General features: G+C 45.5%; 1 protein-coding gene across 24 annotated transcripts in view; it reads left to right on the top strand.

The window, feature by feature from the left end:
• Positions 1-18,151, top strand: part of NFASC (neurofascin) — a 179,917-nt gene that overhangs the window by 77,291 nt on the left and 84,475 nt on the right. For 21 of the 24 annotated variants that reach the window (XM_074935907.1, XM_074935909.1, XM_074935908.1 and 18 more), the window contains 6 exons: positions 1,112-1,296; positions 9,448-9,465; positions 11,781-11,886; positions 12,367-12,563; positions 13,443-13,565; positions 14,754-14,924. In XM_074935907.1, coding sequence (XP_074792008.1) covers positions 1,203-1,296; positions 9,448-9,465; positions 11,781-11,886; positions 12,367-12,563; positions 13,443-13,565; positions 14,754-14,924 — 709 coding nt within the window. In that variant the 5' untranslated portion in view covers positions 1,112-1,202. The remainder of the gene's footprint in view (positions 1-1,111; positions 1,297-9,447; positions 9,466-11,780; positions 11,887-12,366; positions 12,564-13,442; positions 13,566-14,753; positions 14,925-18,151) is intronic. The other 3 variants (XM_074935912.1, XM_074935925.1, XM_074935926.1) reach the window with 1 other exon arrangement.

Raw genomic sequence — 18,151 nt, 5'->3', positions numbered from 1 at the left:
GTGCTGAGCACTTGAAAATCTGTCCCCCGTATTTCTGAGTGACTCCATGAAGGTGCTGTAAGGCCCCGATCCTTCAGTTGGATCCATGCATAAGGCATCAGGGCTAGTCAGTGTAGATCTGATTGCAGGAGCACAGTCTGCTTTTGGTTCAGTGTATATCTTTGGGAACTATTCCTTGGTTGCATACAGAGAGGATGCTTTAGTTAAGCTGCTCCAGATTTGTACCCTTGTAATGGAGAGCAGAATTTGATCACTGATGCGTTTTTTTAAAAGGTGCTCCAGGTTTTAAATCTGTGTATTTTATTATCTCTGGCTAGGGCAATTCTTATAGCAGATTAGGCAACTCCTGTTAAAGGGGGATTCTGCTGCAAGATTGGAGGTGCGGATTCCTTGACTATCAAATTATTTATGAGGAGCAGCGTGATCTGATGGAGCACAGGCCAGGAAGCCAGGACTTCTAGAGTTCTAATCCTGGCTCTGACGCTGACTCATGGTGTGGCTTTGGACCTTTGTCTGCTTTCCCCCACCTGTAAAGTGGGGAAGTTGTGACTAACCTATCTCATGGGGGGGGGGGGTGTTGTGAAGATGAAGTAGTGACTGTTGATGTAAAGCACTTTGAATAGGTTAGATTCTAAATCTTGACAGGTTTCAGAGTAGCAGCCGTGTTACTCTGTATTCGCAAAAAGAAAAGGAGGACTTGTGACACCTTAGAGACTAACCAATTTATTTGAGCATAAGCTGTAGCTCACGAAAGCTTATGCTCAAATAAATTTGTTAGTCTCTAAGGTGCCACAAGTACTCCTTTTCTTTTTTCTAAATCTTGAGTTCATGTACATCTTTCCGAGTATTCTGATTGTATGTCATCAAATGACTGGGAGTCAGCGAAGAAGCAAGAGGACTCTGTCGGGCTAACATCTCTGGAGTGCTCAGATATTAAGACTGTAAGCCCTTTAGGGCAAAATCCCTCTCTTACTATGTGTATGTCCAGTGCCTAGCACGATGGGACTCAGATCTTTCACTGGAGCCTCTAGGAGCTACCCCAATAGAAAACGAGGAATACAGAGCGCTCTATAATCAGCTCATTAATTTGTGGCTTGTGTTTTTTTTGCAGTTAAGAATCCGAGGAGTACAGCTACTGTGGCAAGAGACCAGCCTGCCTTGTTGAAGGAAAGTGGAAGCATAGTACTATCCAAACATTCAAAATGGTAATGCGACAGTACCTCCTAACCTATTCAGGAGTAGTGTTTGCTCTGTACCTTCATCATGTCATCAGAGCCATCGAAGTTCCCCTGGATCGTAAGTTTCTAGATTTATTTTCAGCTTTCTCTAAAAATCTCCATTCGGGGAGCCATGTGGTGTAATGGTTGGAGCGAAGGACTCAGGAGCCAGAGCGACCCTGGGTTTTCCAGTCTGGGCTGAGCCATTCATTCACTATGTGACCTTGGGCAAGTCTCTTGAGCTCTTTGTGCTTTAGGCAACTTTACTGGCTAAAGATTGGAAACTGCAGTGAATGCTGCATCTAAGCTAAGCTTTTCCTGGTAAAGAAATAATGTCATGATGAATATTCGTGCAGAATTTCTGGCATTTTCCTGGAACGTGTCCCATGAGGATGCTGATCATTTTTGCAGGCTAATCGGCTGGAGGGTAGTTGCAAAGAGGGAAGAACAGGAGTCCAAGTGACTCCCCCCCCCCCTTTTCCCCCCCAGGGTCCACACCTAAAGTCCCGTTCCAGTGCCAACATGCATCTCCTGTTTGTTTGGTTGCTTAGCTAAACTGTTCTGATTTTGAAGCTGTTGGAGCCCTTGTTTAGGGGAGGACCTGAAGCTACCTGGGGCTCCAGTCCTGCAGTGACTTCACATGGGAAGACCCTTGTGCCCACCTGCAAGTGTTGCTTTGTATAATTCCCACGGGGATGATGGCCTTGGGAGAGGAGTTGAACAGGGCGTATAGATATTGTCCATAGGTGAGAAGGAGGGGATAACCCTCTCCCTCTGAGTAGATGAAGGTGCACATGTCAGCAGAGATGTGCAGGGTAAGTAACACACTGTCCTCCCTAGTATGATATAAGACGGGTGAGAAGTGGGGCTCATTTTGACAATCAGGGAGGAAGCATGCTGGAGCTGAGAGGAGAACCAGGGGAGAGGAGGGTTTCCTCTTTATTCCCACTTAATTGAAGGCCCTTGTGTTGTACTTGGGCTGAGGAAAACCCTGTCATATTTGTTTGGCTTTGATAGGTGTTTGAACTCCACCAAGGTGCACAGAATCCTCTTCTGCTATTCTTAGGTGCTCTGCTGCTATGTAATTACCCTTTATTGCCAGCAGAAACATGGATTCACCCTAATGGGCTTTACTTGAAATGAGGGCACTTCCATCCTACAGGTTGCTGCTGTGTTAAGGCAGCCAGTAGCTGACATGCCACTGATAATTAAGAGACTCTGAAGATGTACGATATGGGCAATTACTATGGAGACTGTGTATGGGGTGCTTCTTCATGGAGGAGAGAATCTCATTAACAGTCCTTTCAGGCAGACGCTGTCATCAAGATGTAGAGAGGTCTGGTCCCAACGGGAGGAGGAAACTGGGTTATATCGGGAAGGTTGCATGTACATCTCTGCAATTTTTATCCCCCTCCATCAGGCCATTTTGGGTTAATTATTAGGCGGGTTTTATATTCTATTCAGGAGGATAAACATGGGGAAAAAATGCAGGCTAATGAAATTGCTGCTGAATGATTTTGTTAAGCCACCTTAAGGCCAGTGCTTAGAAAATGTCTGACCTTGTGTTGTCCTGTTCTAGACAGTGTCGTCTAAGTGGTTAGAATATAGCAAAGGCCTCATTGGCTGAGATTCTATTCCAGGCTCGGCCACTTGGGTCAATTACTTAACCTCTCCGTGCCTCTGTTTCCCCCTCTGTAAAAGGGGGTGTTGTTAACCACCCCACCCCCTCACAGAATTCATTGCAACTCTGAAGCACATAGAAATCCTTTTAGGAAAGGTGTTACAGATGGGCACGGTATTATCAAGGCCTAACTTCCGGCTAAGGGAGCATGACACTTCCTGAGATGGGAGGTTGTACCCTTGACAGTATAATATTTGTCTGTCTTAGACACTCTAGTTATACAAACTGTGCTCAAATGCTTTCCTGACTTAAATGACCAAGGAGGGGCGGGGGACTGAAAAGTTATGGGCAAGAGGTGCTTTTATGCAAAGTTTGGAAACAGGTGGAAAGATGTAGGATGGCTCCACAAGGCAGGAACTGCAATGGATGAGGCTCTCGTGCCAACTGGGTGGGTGGGTGAATGCAGGGCCCCATTCAGCAAGGCACTTAAGCACGTGTCTACCTTGAAGCATGGGGACAGTCTTGACTTCTGTGGGACTGTTTACATGCTTTAGGTTTCTCACATGCTTAAGTCTGTGGCTGAAACAGAGCCTAGATGTAGAGAGAGACTGAACAGGAGAAGAGAGAGAGACACAAGGTGTATGAGGAAGGCTTGGAGTGAATTCACAGATAAGGCAATTCGTAATGGGATCTTTAAATGGACAAAAGTCCGTGATGGATGGAAAGGACGTTTGCTCTTTCTGAGAGTTTCAGAAGGAGAGATGTGGGCCTGAGCTCCCAAGGATGGGCCCACAGGTGAGCTTTCACGCAGGTCTTACGTAGATTGATGCTAGCGAGTTGGTGGTGAAATAGGCTCTTTTGATCTAAATGTATCAGTTTTGAAAAAGTTTTCGTTGGGAAGGTTTGAGAGCGAAAGAGAGTCGGACAGGCACACTCTTCTGTCGTTGCCTTCTGGATCCTGGTGAACAGGGTCCTAGCCTGGGACCCGGGCCCAGTGCTCAAGTCCCTGCTCCGCCTAATTCAGAGTGATCTGGGATGAAAAACTCTGTGCAGCTGCAGTTGGTGGTGGTATAACAAGCACGCTGCACTTTGTTGTTCCCAACAGTGAGAATGTATTTTGCGCACACAGTTTGATTGTGTCGCGTATCAGGCCCGGCTTTGTTAAGAACTTAGAGCCCTTTCGGAAATGTAAACTCCCGGAAACGGAAGGAGAAGCAGCATGGCCAGACAAAACGTAATTGATTTTAAAAGAGCTTCCTGCTGCTGTTCCTTGTGCCTTGGATGGAGGAAGGAGTCGTTCTGCCTAGTCAAGTGTAATGCGACCTTAGAAAAGTAGAGAGAAATGCTTATAGCTTGTGCTGTGGAATATTACTTTCCGTTTCTCGGCTACCTCCCATCTAAGGAACTTAAAGCGCCTATCGCTTGTTCCTCACACCACCGCCTGGGAGGAAGGAAAGTATTGACATCTCTTGGTGAGACATGCAGAAGCAGAGGTAGTTTTAAATGCCATGTTTTACTTTTATGATTTTTTTACTCTGCTACGTTCAATAAGGTGACGGGCACTCTTTAAATACCTAAGATCGATACTAAAATGAGTTGCCATTTGTTGAATAGGGAACAGGATCCATTTAGCCTAGCAAAACTATGGATGGTATCATAAGCCAGTTTGATCTTGCCTGTGTAGACATGGCCAAATTGTGCTTACTGCCCTGATTGTTAATATACTCTGGTCCTAGCTATACAGGCAGGGCCAAACTCTGTTATCTATCGTAAGTATCCTTGGACAATAAATTATAACACCAGGCCCTTCTCCAACTCCACTGATATGGATGGACCTTCCCTTGGTGAATCAGCATGGATTCACCAAGGGAAGGTCCTGCCTGACTAATCTAATCGCCTTCTATGATGAGATTACTGATTCTGTGGATGAAGGGAAAGCAGTGGATGTATTGTTTCTTGACTTTAGCAAAGCTTTTGACACGGTCTCCCACAGTATTCTTGTCAGCAAGTTAAAGAAGTATGGGCTGGATGAATGCACTATAAGGTGGGTAGAAAGTTGGCTAGATTGTCGGGCTCAACGGTAGTGATCAATGGCTCCATGTCTAGTTGGCAGCCGGTGTCAAGTGGAGTGCCCCAGGGGTCGGTCCTGGGGCCGGTTTTGTTCAATATCTTCATAAATGATCTGGAGGATGGTGTGGATTGCACTCTCAGCAAATTTGTGGATGATACTAAACTAGGAGGAGTGGTAGATACGTTGGAGGGCAGAGATAGGATACAGAGGGACCTAGACAAATTGGAGGATTGGGCCAAAAGAAACCTGATGAGGTTCAATAAGGATAAGTGCAGGGTCCTGCACTTAGGACGGAAGAACCCAATGCACAGCTACAGACTAGGGACCGAATGGCTAGGCAGCAGTTCTGCGGAAAAGGACCTAGGGGTTACAGTGGACGAGAAGCTGGATATGAGTCAGCAGTGTGCCCTTGTTGCCAAGAAGGCCAATGGCATTTTGGGATGTATAAGTAGGGGCATAGCGAGCAGATCGAGGGACGTGATCGTTCCCCTCTATTCGACATTGGTGAGGCCTCATCTGGAGTACTGTGTCCAGTTTTGGGCCCCACACTACAAGAAGGATGTGGATAAATTGGAGAGAGTCCAGCGAAGGGCAACAAAAATGATTAGGGGTCTGGAACACATGACTTATGAGGAGAGGCTGAGGGAGCTGGGATTGTTTAGTCTGCAGAAGAGAAGAATGAGGGGGGATTTGATAGCTGCTTTCAACTACCTGAGAGGTGGTTCCAAAGAGGATGGTTCTAGACTATTCTCAGTGGTAGAAGATGACAGGACAAGGAGTAATGGTCTCAAGTTGCAGTGGGGGAGGTTTAGGTTGGATATTAGGAAAAACTTTTTCACTTGGAGGGTGGTGAAACACTGGAATGCGTTACCTAGGGAGGTGGTAGAATCTCCTTCCTTAGAAGTTTTTAAGGTCAGGCTTGACAAAGCCCTGGCTGGGATGATTTAATTGGGGATTGGTCCTGCTTTGGACTAGATGACCTCCTGAGGTCCCTTCCAACCCTGATATTCTATGATTCTATGATATGATAGTTTTGCTAGTGTAGATGGTCCCTAGGTGCCTTGCCCATGGTGCCTCTGGCAGAGCAAGGAAAAGAGCCAATGGTACCCCACTGGCTGCCCCTACTCTTGAGGGACAGCATTTCCCTTTCTGACCCTCTCCATGCTTTGTTTGAAACCAGAGTTTGAAACCAACAACCATATTTTACTACCATAACCACCATTCAGACAGGACCTTAGTGAGACTGCATGTAGCCAGATGAGAAAACAAAGGGGAAGCCAGGCTCAGGGGCAGGGTGTGCCTGTCTTTGCCTAATTTATCCTCTTTTAAGGAAATTCAAATGAACTCTGCGCAATGTAGGGAACTTCAAAGCATTGTTGGACGTCACCACAGTGACTTGCGGTGGGATGAAATCCAAAAGTGGGGCGTCCCAAATCAATGCAGGAGTTAAAGGTCTTGCCAACATCTGTCCCACCCAGCTGAGTCCATTTCAAATAGTTTCATTTAACTCTTTGACAGCATCAAGCGTGAGCTGCATTCTCCTTCTGACGAAACGTTTAGAGCTGCTGGGGAGTTGGCGTTTTAATCTCACTTTTAACCCAGTCAGTGATCAGGTCTCGCTAGCCCTTTTGTGGCTTCCCATTGTTGAGCTCCAAGATTTAACTAATTAATTCATCACTCCTATCTTGAACCTGAAAGGTTACAGGTTTTACGAAGTCGAGCAGGTGGCGCATAAATAGCCACAGCTGCTCCTGGGTTGTGCTGGGCCCTGATAAGTGTGCAAATCGCAAGCTGTCTCAGCAGATGAGCTTTATTCCCTGTGTATTACAAACTGCACAGGACTTCGCTCTTTCATGGGGATAAGCTCTTTCCACAGGTGCATGGATGTGTATTGTAGCAAATCTCCATAAATGGGGACACTGCCTCTTGAACTGGGAAACTCCCTCTCAAAGAGCTTGCAAACACAACTGCTAGTGGGTTGCGTGTCCAGCTTGAGCATTGATTGCAGTCAAGTTTAAGAAAGTGCAAAGGGAGTCGTGGAGAGTTAAAGTATTTCACTCTTCAGCCTTTATAGCAATAGGGAGGCAGTGCTTGCTAGTGGTTAGATCAGCAGACTGGGAGTCAGGAGACTGTTCTTTTCCCAACTCTATTACTGACTCGCTGTGACTTTGGGCAAGTCACTGCCCCTCTCTGCCTCAGTTTCCCCATCTGTAATATCGGGGATAATACTCTTACTGTGTGGTGAGTGTTGTAAACACAAATTAGTGGGGTTTGAAGATTCAAAGCACTATAAAGAGGAAAGTTTATTAATGTATGTCTTTTGTTATATAGCTGCATTAGAGTAGTTCCGTTACTGCATTTAGAGATCCTGGGGTGAACCATTCAATAATGCATAGCTCATGCAGTCAATTAATAAACCACTCTGGCACCTGAAGGGTCTTAACGCTACCAAACTATAGCTCTATAATTTAAAATATGGTTTTTTGCACCTCTTCTTCTCACCCCTCCAAATTTTCTTAAACCAATTTTGTTTTTATATTATAGACAATGTTAATTTTTATTTGTTGGAAAAGACATAGCATATATTGGAATAATACTTGTCTTTAGTTTAAATGAATTCTAACCTTATAATGTTAATAGAATTGTATTGTTTAGCCCTTCGTTAACACAAAGTATAATAGTTTAGCCTTAATATTGTTTTATTTTTACCTGCTTATTGCTTTCAATAAAATCTGTAAAGAAATATAACAAGTTACGATAAGCAACTAAACCAAGACCATTAAAAATCCAAATAAATCAGTGACTCTCCTTAAAAGCCTAGCTAAGTCCCTCTAAAATTAACCCTGTGGTTCTCACCTTGTGTTACAGTAGTATCCAGAGGTCTGTCTGGGATCAGTGCCTCTTCGTGCTAGGTGCTCTACAAACATATCTGAAAACACGTCTATCACAAGGAAAAGTCTCCCTGCTATTGAGTAGCTTGGATTATTTTTCTTCCACTTTTTTTTCTAAACAAAAACTTTCCTAGACCCTTCTGTTCCCTTCTTCTATCGAGTCTTGCTCACTGAGACCAAAGTCTTGTGCAGGCATTGCTGAATATGGAGCTGGAGCTTCCCGCTATGATGTGTGGACAGTGCACGTGTCACATCTCAGCACAACAGTGATGCACCATGGGGAGGAAGGGAAGTTGTCTGTGGACTAGGGTGACCAGATAGCAAGTGTGAAAAATTGGCGTGGGGGGTGTAATTAGGTGCCTATATTAGAAAAAGCCCCAAAATATCAGGACTGTCCCTATAAATTCAGGACATGTGGTCACCCTACCATGGACCATTGTGCTAACGCTCATTTCCTCCAGCTTGGAATCAGTATCTTCCATATGCTTGGTTGGCCAGTCAGCGGTTTGTTCCCCATTTGCTGTGTTCAGCTTTCTCTTTACATTGGGAAAGCTTCTGGTTCAGCTCTTACAACCAGGCAACGGAACTGCCTCCTTGTCCCCTTTCACCCTGCCCCGGTGGTCCATCAGGTCTTGGCAGAGAGCCAGCTGCTACCAGTATCTGTTTAAACAGCTAAATGAAGAGCTTAACAGGCCTTTCATGGTTCAGCTCTGGAAATAAACACTGGTGCCTGGAGGCAGACCCTGATGCAGGGTTGTGGGGAGGCAGGTACATTAGGCATGATGTCTCCCATGGCAATTGAGATGCCTTGTGATCCCTTGGTCAGATGCTACATCTGACAGGTGCCTGGGTTGCTTTGGGCTTTTACTTAGTTAGCCAAATCAAGACTTATTAAACCCCACATCAGCTCCTTGATTGCCTGGAGGGCTGGCATAAGGGGCTCAGTAACTGGCTTTTGAATTTGCCACCAGTTCAAGCCAAAGGTTAGGGATCACAAGTTACCACTACCCGATAAGTATCCTGACGGGCGGTCATTGGTTTGCAATCTAGTGCCTAGCGGAAAAGCATCTCTCTAACCAACCACCACCACCGCGGTCGGCACCTGTGGCCCCTTGTTGGCAGTCGTAGCCGTCAAGGCCAAGGATGGAATTTGCCCAGAGAGACTGAACTGCTTTCTTGCTTAAGGGCGATCCATCCAACTCTGGGATAGGGCATATTGGTGGCAGTGGGATGAGACGTTTGCTCTGGCAGTGTCCATTCTGTACTGATCTCATGAATAAGGATAGCCCATCAGTCTCCAGAGCTGCCGATCTGTCACCATTCAACCTCACTAACTTTACATGTGCAGTTTTTAAAAGGCAGGTTGGAGGGAAGTGGCCTGGGACACGTAATTCTCATTGTGAACATGTAATTCTCATTGTGAATATGAAAGACTCATGTTTTTGATGGAGGGATTTTCCCATGTTTAAATGAAGGTAAGTGGGCTAGAAGGCAATTGCTTTGTTTACTCTAAAGTGGCCATGTTTGGATATTGATATATTTGTAGTCCCTACGATAGCCATGTTGTGTACGTAATCTGTTGGATTATTTTTCAATTAACGTTTTTTGTTTCTTTTTTTTATAATGCTTACACTTTGGAACTAACAGCAAATATTCAGAGTGAATGTAAGTCCTACCCTGACTTGTTTTTTGTACATTAGTCCCACTGGTGGGCAGCAGAAGTTGTTGCCTGGCACAAAATGCATGCAGCTGCAGCATGAGCAATCTGAATGGCTTGTGATGGCGAGGCAGGAACAGAATCCACTAAAGCAGAATCTGTTGCAAGATTGAGATTTTAAGAGCATGAGCTGCTCCTTGGAGCTTGGGGAGTCTGGCCACACCCTGCCTCCTCAGACTGTCTGATCCACTGCATCTGAACGTTGGCCAGTTGGCTGAGACATCTGGAAATGGTAGAACAATTCTAAACCAGTGCTGCCTCTAAAAGGGCCCCCTCCTAAGACTATATTCTGATCTGCATTATGCCAACATAAGTCCGTTGACTCTAACAGAGTTACTCTGGATTTACACTAGATCAGAGTCTGGCTCCTAATTTTAAATCGGGGCCAGTACATGACTGGAACCTGATGCCCTAATTTGCAGATGCTTCTAATGGCTCTTGCAAAGGAGTGGATTCTCAATGTAGGTCAGAGCTGCAAATATGGGCCACAGCTAGACACAGCAGACCAGCTTCCGAGGCAGCGGTTCTCAAACTGTAGGTGGGGAGCTTCAGAGAGGTTATCCTTTTTAATGGTGGTTTATAAGGACTCCTTTCCAATTTTATCCTGCAATGAGATTCTCACTTTCTTTTCACCATCCTCCTACCACCATTTGTCTGCTTCCAACCTAACTCCCTACCTTCCCCCTTCCTGTCCAACGTAGCTCTACTCTTTCCCCTTCAGCAGTGGGCAGTTGGTGCCTTTGAATTTGAAAACTGCCTGAAGACCCGTTCTCCTGGCGTGCACAGTGTCTCCTTTGAATTGCTGTGTGCGCGGAGGGCGTGAACTCTGGGTTGTGGGGAACAGATCTTCTGTAAGGGCAGCATTAGAATTGCCCGTGTCTCATTGCGTAGCTCAGAGATGAGCATGTATCTCCGCTCCGAAGCAGCCTGGCTCTTCCCCCTCCTTTGGCACCTTCAGAGAGGAATGGGAAGGTAAGAAGCCAGGTTGTGGTGTTAGCTGAGGGGAAGGGGATAGGGACTCTGCTGTATTCTATCCTACATCCTGCCTTAGATTCATTGCCCCTCTATACTACATCTGACACTGGAACCCAGATTAAGAAGTGTCCGGCCTTAATTAGCCCCATGTCAATTCCTTTTCTGTACATAAGGGGTGTGCGGACAGGAAATAAGCCTAACCAGAACCAGAGAGGACACTAGCGAAACAGATGTGCTCACAAGTGTCCCCTGCAAGATGATCTGCTACAGGGAAAGCAGCAAAGAGAAGATGGATTCAGAAATGTTCTGCAGGGGGGGAGAGAGGGAAGCTAACCTTGAGTTGGAGCCTGTTGTGAGGGAAGTGGACCTTTTGATTGGAGGGAAAATTGTAATCCATAATGTGGGGATCGTGTTGTGGGAATGTTTGAGAACCACTGCTCTAAGGAGATTTCACTTCTAATAAAGCGGCTATCATGTCCCAGCAAAACCTTAATCTTGCAACACAAATACTAACTCTCTGGAGAATTGTTATTGCTAAAAGTCTGTTTTGGAGGAGAACTGCATCTGTTTTGCCGACCCTACTAAATAATGAACATGGATGTCAGATCAATTTCATATACCAAATTAGTAATGAACATGTATCTCCTCTTTAAGCTATTTCCAATGGCTGGGGTAAGAGGCTAGGGTTCAGATTCTGATCCCCAGTTATCCTGGTGCAAATCAGGGATAAGTCTGTTGAAGTCTCTGGAGCTACACTGATGTTAAATATAGAGTAATGGTTCAGAACCTGACCCTAAACTTGTCATTGGTATATTCTTTAGTCTTTCCAAACCATTAACTCCTAGATACCAATCTAGAACTATCTCTGGCTAAACATGGAAGTTTTCAAACCATTGTCTTGAATGTGTGCTACCTTGATTGTTCCTTGCAGGAACTTTTAGGTAAAACACGTATGTTTGTGTTCTGTCTTTGAAAGCTCTTAGCTGAGTTTTGCTTTCATGTTCAGTCTCTTTCATAAAGAGATTATTATTTTATTTTTTTAAAATTTTTAGTTCACATCAGATGGCCTGCTGGTGGCAGGGAACTGCCTGACCAGGGAGCTTGAGTCACTTAGATGAGAAATATGCGGCTCTTACGTTTTGAAGGGTCCTTCTACTGACCCCTGCAATTTCAAAGATAATGAATAAAAAAGGTGACTTCCCACAGGGGACGTCTCAATTCCCAGGAGGATTCCATTGCAGGATGATGAGTAAAGGGTTTCTCCTCATTCTTTCTGTGTCCTTTGCAGTGTCTCAACCTCCCACGATTACAGAGCAGTCTGTGAAGGACTATATTGTAGACCCAAGGGATAACATCTTCATTGAATGTGAAGCCAAAGGGAACCCCGTTCCTACGTGAGTGCATTTTAAAGTTCTCATGACCTTGCGGTCCTGCTATTTTTGAGATGCAGAAAAGTTTACTGATGTCAGCAAAAAAGGGAACCAGATCTAAAGACATTCTTGCACTGGACAACAGTGAGTCTTTTTGGGTACCTCGGGCCAAACTCTACACTGGTGTAAATTGGCATAGCTCTATTGTACCAGCAGAGAACTGGGCTCCTTACCTTCCACAGTACAGAACTTAGCTATGGAATTTAGACCCTATGGTGACAAGGGCCATATAAATACCCAAATAGATTTAATGTGGGAATACACAAGGGGCGAAAGCCTGGCACACTCTATGGAAGAGCAACCAACTCCATGTCGTGTGTCTCTTATTAGATAGGAAAGTTAATGGGTCATATGTTAAATGTAACTGTATTGTGGCTAGTAAGACTCTTCCTATGTGGACATGGCACATGGTTACATAATACATGCAATGTCCAATGTTGGCAGTTTTTCTTGGACACGGAATGGGAAGTTCTTCAACGTGGCCAAGGACCCGAAGGTCTCGATGCAGCGCAGGTCGGGGACACTGGTCATCGACTTCCGTGGCGGTGGAAGGCCGGAGGATTATGAGGGGGAATACCAGTGCTCTGCTCGAAACGAGTACGGGACAGCGCTCTCCAGCAAAATCCTCCTGCAGGTTTCCAGTGAGTAATGCAAACTTGTCGCTCCTCTCTCAAGACTGAGCCAGGCAGTCTATAGCCTCAGGTAGTTGAGTGGCTCTGGTTTGGGTTAAAAAATGTTGGCATGACATAGGGTTTGCAGAAGCTGGGAAGGAAATATTTGCCACGCAAATGCCACATCTGGCTTCACATCTGGAGATATGTGTATCTGTTTCATTTTATTAATTCAGCCTTGCAAACAGACTAGAGATGTATAGTGGTGATAAAATACCCATTACCTGCATTGGCTGATAGGCTGATCTTCTTTTCCTTCCCTCCCACTCCTGTATCCAACAACCCAACTACAATAACTGTATCCTGTGTAACTTCTAATGGACCTGCCACTGTGGCATCTGGGCGCATCAGACACACAAACAACAGTTGTAGCTGATCACAGTAGATAGCAATCTCAGCTGCTAGAGGAGGCCACATAGTCTGCTGGCTAGGAAGCGGAACAGAGAATCAGGAGACCTGGGTTCTCTTCCCTTCTATGCCACTGCTGTGCGACCATGCCCAAGTCACTTTGCCTCTCTATGCCCCAGTTTCCCCATATGTAATATAGGGGTAATAACGCCCGCCGTACAGAGGACGTTGTCGTGAAGCTTAATTCATTAGTCATGTTTGTACAACACTGCGAGACCCTCCAATATAAGTAGTTTTCGGAGGGTGAAATATCATTATGGAGCAGGAACACATGGACCCTGCAAGAAACCTGTGTGTATAAAAATAAAATTGCATCAGGGCCTTTCCATTGAAACCAGGCCAGGTCCTCGGAGAGGGCGATGTGATTTAAAAAACAAATCTCTCCCAGTGTATTCCCTTCAGCTCAATGTCCGCTATGTCTCTCACATCTTCTGATTGCAGGGTCTCCCTTGTGGCCAAAGGAACATTTGGACCTCGTAGAGATCGATGAAGGATCCCCACTGACTTTAAAATGCAACCCACCCCCTGGGCTGCCGCCTCCTGTTATCTTCTGGATGAGCAGCTGTAAGTTGGGACAGTGGTCAGGTGGCCAGGGCTCCCTGAACTGTTCATTTCAGTGAGGGAAATCTTTTGACCGATCGCAATATGTATTTTAATGCAGAACTTCAACCTCCCTCCGCCCCCGTTTTAATTACAGCAGAAGCGGAGCTGATGCTTTCTGGCATAGCCCAAGTGTTCTCAATGTCCTATTTTTTGTTTTGTTTTGTCCTGTGACCCACAAACTGGTGAGAAAATCATGTCCCAGCCCACCCTCCTCTGCAGGCAGGAATTGTGGGGGTTAGATCATGGCATGAGTTTTTAGCCACTTTGTGGTTCACAGGTTTTAAAAAGGTTGGAATGGAAAGGGAGGGGAGGGATTGGCTGGGAGCTGAAGCTGGACAAATTCAGACTAGAAATAAGGTGCATGTTTTTAACAGTGGGGGTAATTAACCATTGGAATCACTTACTGAAAGTGGTGGGGGATAGGATGTTTTTGCAAGAGGATCTGTTCTACTTCAATCACAGCCTGTTGGACATGAAGCAGGGAAGTCACATGGCCGATGTTATGCAGGAGGTCTGACTAGGTGACAGTGGTTTCTTCTGACCTTAAAATCTATGAAACCGTAGGGGTTTGGTGCTGTGAGGGTAGGATGGGGAGCTGTTGCTCTGGGGGTAGCTGGGTGAAGGGAGTGTAGGGGCCAGTGCGTGCTGCTGGATGGAGTAGCGGTCCTGCGATTTGGCCCAAGAAGGTGAGCCTCTGCTGTAACCAGGCATGGGGATGGCAGCAGCATGAAAACAAAACTAGGGGGCAAATCACTTTTTACAATGATAGGAAGTGCCTTGCTCGGAAAGGACCTAGCTCTTTAAAATCCCTCCCATCCCACGTCATTGGTTCCACTGGAAACCAGTGAATTCTTATAATCAAACAGAATCCCTTCCAGCCAGCCAGGGGGCTGTGTATTGCTCTAAAGGCTATGAGCGGCATGGCAGCCTCAGTAGTCATATTTTGTTTCCTTCATGGAGTGTTTCACGCCACTAATTACAAGAACTGTAATCAGCTCTTGTTGGACTTGGATGACCCTGCCTCAGTTATGCATTTGCTGCCCCCTCCAGATGCTTTGCCAGAAGACGCACCAGTTGTTTAAAGGTAGATGTTAAGACGTCCAGCAGTGCAGTGGCTTTTGTTTTGAATTCCTGTTTTCTCTCTCTCAGCCATGGAGCCAATCCACCAAGACAAGCGCGTCTCCCAGGGCCAGAACGGAGACTTATACTTCTCCAACGTTATGCTGCAGGATGCCCAAACTGACTACAGCTGTAACGCCCGCTTCCACTTCACCCACACCATCCAGCAGAAAAACCCTTACACGCTCAAGGTCCAAACCAGTAAGTGTCGCCTTGACCTGTTGGGCTGGTGCTTCTTTAAGTTTTTCCGCAAGGGCTCCCCTCTGGATCGTGCTGGCAGTATCCTGCGGAGAAGGCATTCTGTGCAGCTCTGAGATCTCTCCGGGGGAGGGCGCTTCCTTCCATAACAGGGTTTAGAATAACCTAAGAATTGGTGGTTGAAGGTCAACTTAGCAGTTGGACCAATAACCTAAAGGCAGGGTATTGATGTCTCTCTAATGCTTCAGAACTTCACTGCTAAGCAGGCCTATAATTCATGCTATAACTGTGTGTGTGTGTGTGTGTGTGTGTGTGTTAACCCAAAACCAGCTTCAACAGAGATGAGACGTGTCTGCGCTTTGTAGGGGAGCTTTTATATACATATATACATTATATACATAGTTAGTGGGAGATCAATCCCAGGCTTCATATGTGAGTAATATCCTGAGTTTGCTCAGAGCTGCTCTTGATGACCCCAGGGTTAGGGTTATTTCCTGTGCTGTGGACCTCAGTTCTTTTACATTTGCATTGCATCTCCACAGAACTTCCCTAAACAAGTCTGAATTAATGCAGAAATATATGCAAGAATGCGGTAATGAGCCCCGGGCAGCCAGGGATTCTTAAAACGTGCTGGATGCAATTTTGTTCTTGGTGCTATCTCATTGAGATTTCACTACTGTAACTGAGAGCAGAATTATACTGGGCCCAAATTCAGATCCATTCGAAGTTGGTGCAACTCCTTTGATTCCACTGGAGTTTCACTTGCTTAGGCCTGGCCTGAATTTAAGCCCATTGTTGCTCTTATTGGGTAGGGAAGATATTGTGCTTGTGAACACTGAGGCGACTGGCACATGTAGTCTCCTCGTTTTACTCATGAGCTGCACAGCACAGGGCTAAAGTATTTATAAACAACGATCTATTGTTTAGCTGTGAGACTCCCACTTACGTTAACAGGAAAATTGACCCTATGGAGCCCAAGCGATTGCATCGAAAACTTGTGCTGGCTTGCAGGTGACCTCAATTTCAACCCAGAGAAGGGCATTCTCTCTAGGGGCAAGAGGAGCCCGTTTATAATGCGCTCTAACTACATAATGAGAAGTCTCCTGAGAAGACATTGAAGCTGGAGATGGACAAACCAGATTATGTTTCTAATCTCATTGAGAGACCTTTGCTGACTGCAAAATCCTTTCTCCACTGCAGTGATGATAGGCTAGACAGTCCTGGATTTGTTTCTGAATATTTATTTTGTTTCTAGGTATAAGGGATGCACATCTATCTAGTAACTCAAGGGATGTCAAAGGAGCCAAGGGATGAGATGGAGAGTATACATGCTAGTTCCTGGCACCAGTATTCTCTTCTGTGGTCTAAAAGTAGATTGGTTGATGGAGGAAGGCAGGTCTCCAATGCTGATGGATTTCACGGGGGTCTACTGGAGGAAATTTGGAGCGAGATCATAGTTCTGATCACCAGCGGATGTGGAAATTTTGTAAGGGAGGGAGGAAGAGAGAGAATGAAGAAAGGAGATAATATTTAGTTGTAAACCCGCAAGGCAGGGACTGTCGGTTGCTATGTATATCTACAGCACCTAGGACAATCTCGGTTGAGGCAAGCACAATGTCACATCAGTGTGAGAGCAAGAAGCTTAGCTGCTCCCTGTGTACGTTTACACTCTGGTGTAAATTGGAGTATAAATCTAAAGACTGAAGAAGGCCTAAGACCTTGTAACTATAATTCGAGGGGGAGAGATGATCAAAGAAAGCGAGCCTGGTGTTTGAAAACGCCTGATCAGGGCAGGCTCTCCCAGATGCTGCTCTGTATAAAGAAATAGCAGTGAGAGCAGCATTACCCGGCTGCAAGTCTAATGCAGAGAGAGTTCAGGGCTATACACTGCGGGAGTTAGGAGGAGGACCCACAACCAATGGTTTGCTGTGTATTTCTGTTCTCATTAAATTGGACGATGAACATCCCAGGTAGAAACAGCTAACATTATACCTCTCTGCATAGCTTCACCTTGCAAGTTTGCCCCTTGTCTCAGTTCAAAGTCAGCAGAAGCTGAGTCCAATCCTCCCTGCTGCCCATTTGTTTTCTCAACAACATCTCCATTCCGTCTCCTTTTTATTTCAACCTCCCTGTTGCAGCAGCTTGGCAGCTTTTCCTATAGCCAGAGAGTCTGCATTTGAATGCCTCCGCACACCCTTCCAGGAGCAGCCAGCAGACGCGAGAACTTGGAATGGTACAGCATGCCTTGAACACGTGATTGGAGGGTCATGTTATGCTAGGCAAGCAGCCACCTAATTAGAGGAACAGGAGCTCTGTTAAAGAAGCATTTGCCATAGTTTGAGAGGAGGAGGAATATGGCTTTTAAATAGGTACCATGCTACACATTGTGGAATAGCTCGAGCGTATTTAGAGCTCTGCAAAGTGAGAATAGAACACTGCCAGAGCCGGATGGTAGGGCTCGACTGTGATCTCACATCAGTGTATGTTGAAATTAGTGGAGCCCCAGTACGGCATAAAACTTGACATGAGAATCAAAACAGGCAGAGAGCATTCTACCTGCTTTGTTGTGCTCTCTCCCCCATGTGGGCTTAGGAATAAGACTGAGATGAGCTGGGCCATAAGTATTTAGTGACTGACAGAGGCTGAATACATAGATTCTTGGCCGATTGATGGGAATAGTCACAGATGAATAACATTCAGATAAATTATCCACTTACACAGCTGGTCGAAGAATGAAAACATTGAGCTGCAAAAAAAAGGGCCAGGTTCTCCGTTGGTGTAAATGGGTGTAGCAGCACCAAAGACAATGGAACTGGGCTCGTTGGCACCAGCTGAGGATGTAGCTGTATATATTAATAGACTGAAGGAAAGAATGTGCAGAAAAAACTATTGATGAATTGACGAGCTCTAAGGAGTCTATGCTTAGCTGTAAACGCTAACCCACGTAGGATAGCTATTCTTCATCTAGATATCTCTACAGCATCCATTCTCTCAGGCCCTTTAAAAGGCTCATTAAGGCTGCTGCACTGTGGCTTCCAATTATACTGGACTCTCTCTTAAGTCTTCCCTTGGAAATGTCGGCTTTATTATAGCATGCAAATTTCATCCCAAAAGCCCCCTGGAGGCCCCTGTATAGAAGGTGGACTGAAGTTCTAATTTTCTGGCTGTTACGATAATAAATTCTTTGTATATATCACATTCAAAGAGGTTGAATTTATGTGGTTTGTTTT

This window comes from Natator depressus, chromosome 21 (genome assembly GCF_965152275.1).
Source record: "Natator depressus isolate rNatDep1 chromosome 21, rNatDep2.hap1, whole genome shotgun sequence".
Classification (NCBI taxonomy): domain Eukaryota; kingdom Metazoa; phylum Chordata; order Testudines; family Cheloniidae; genus Natator; species Natator depressus.
Note: the sequence above shows the minus strand (reverse complement) of the source record. Positions and strands in the feature narration are given on the sequence as shown.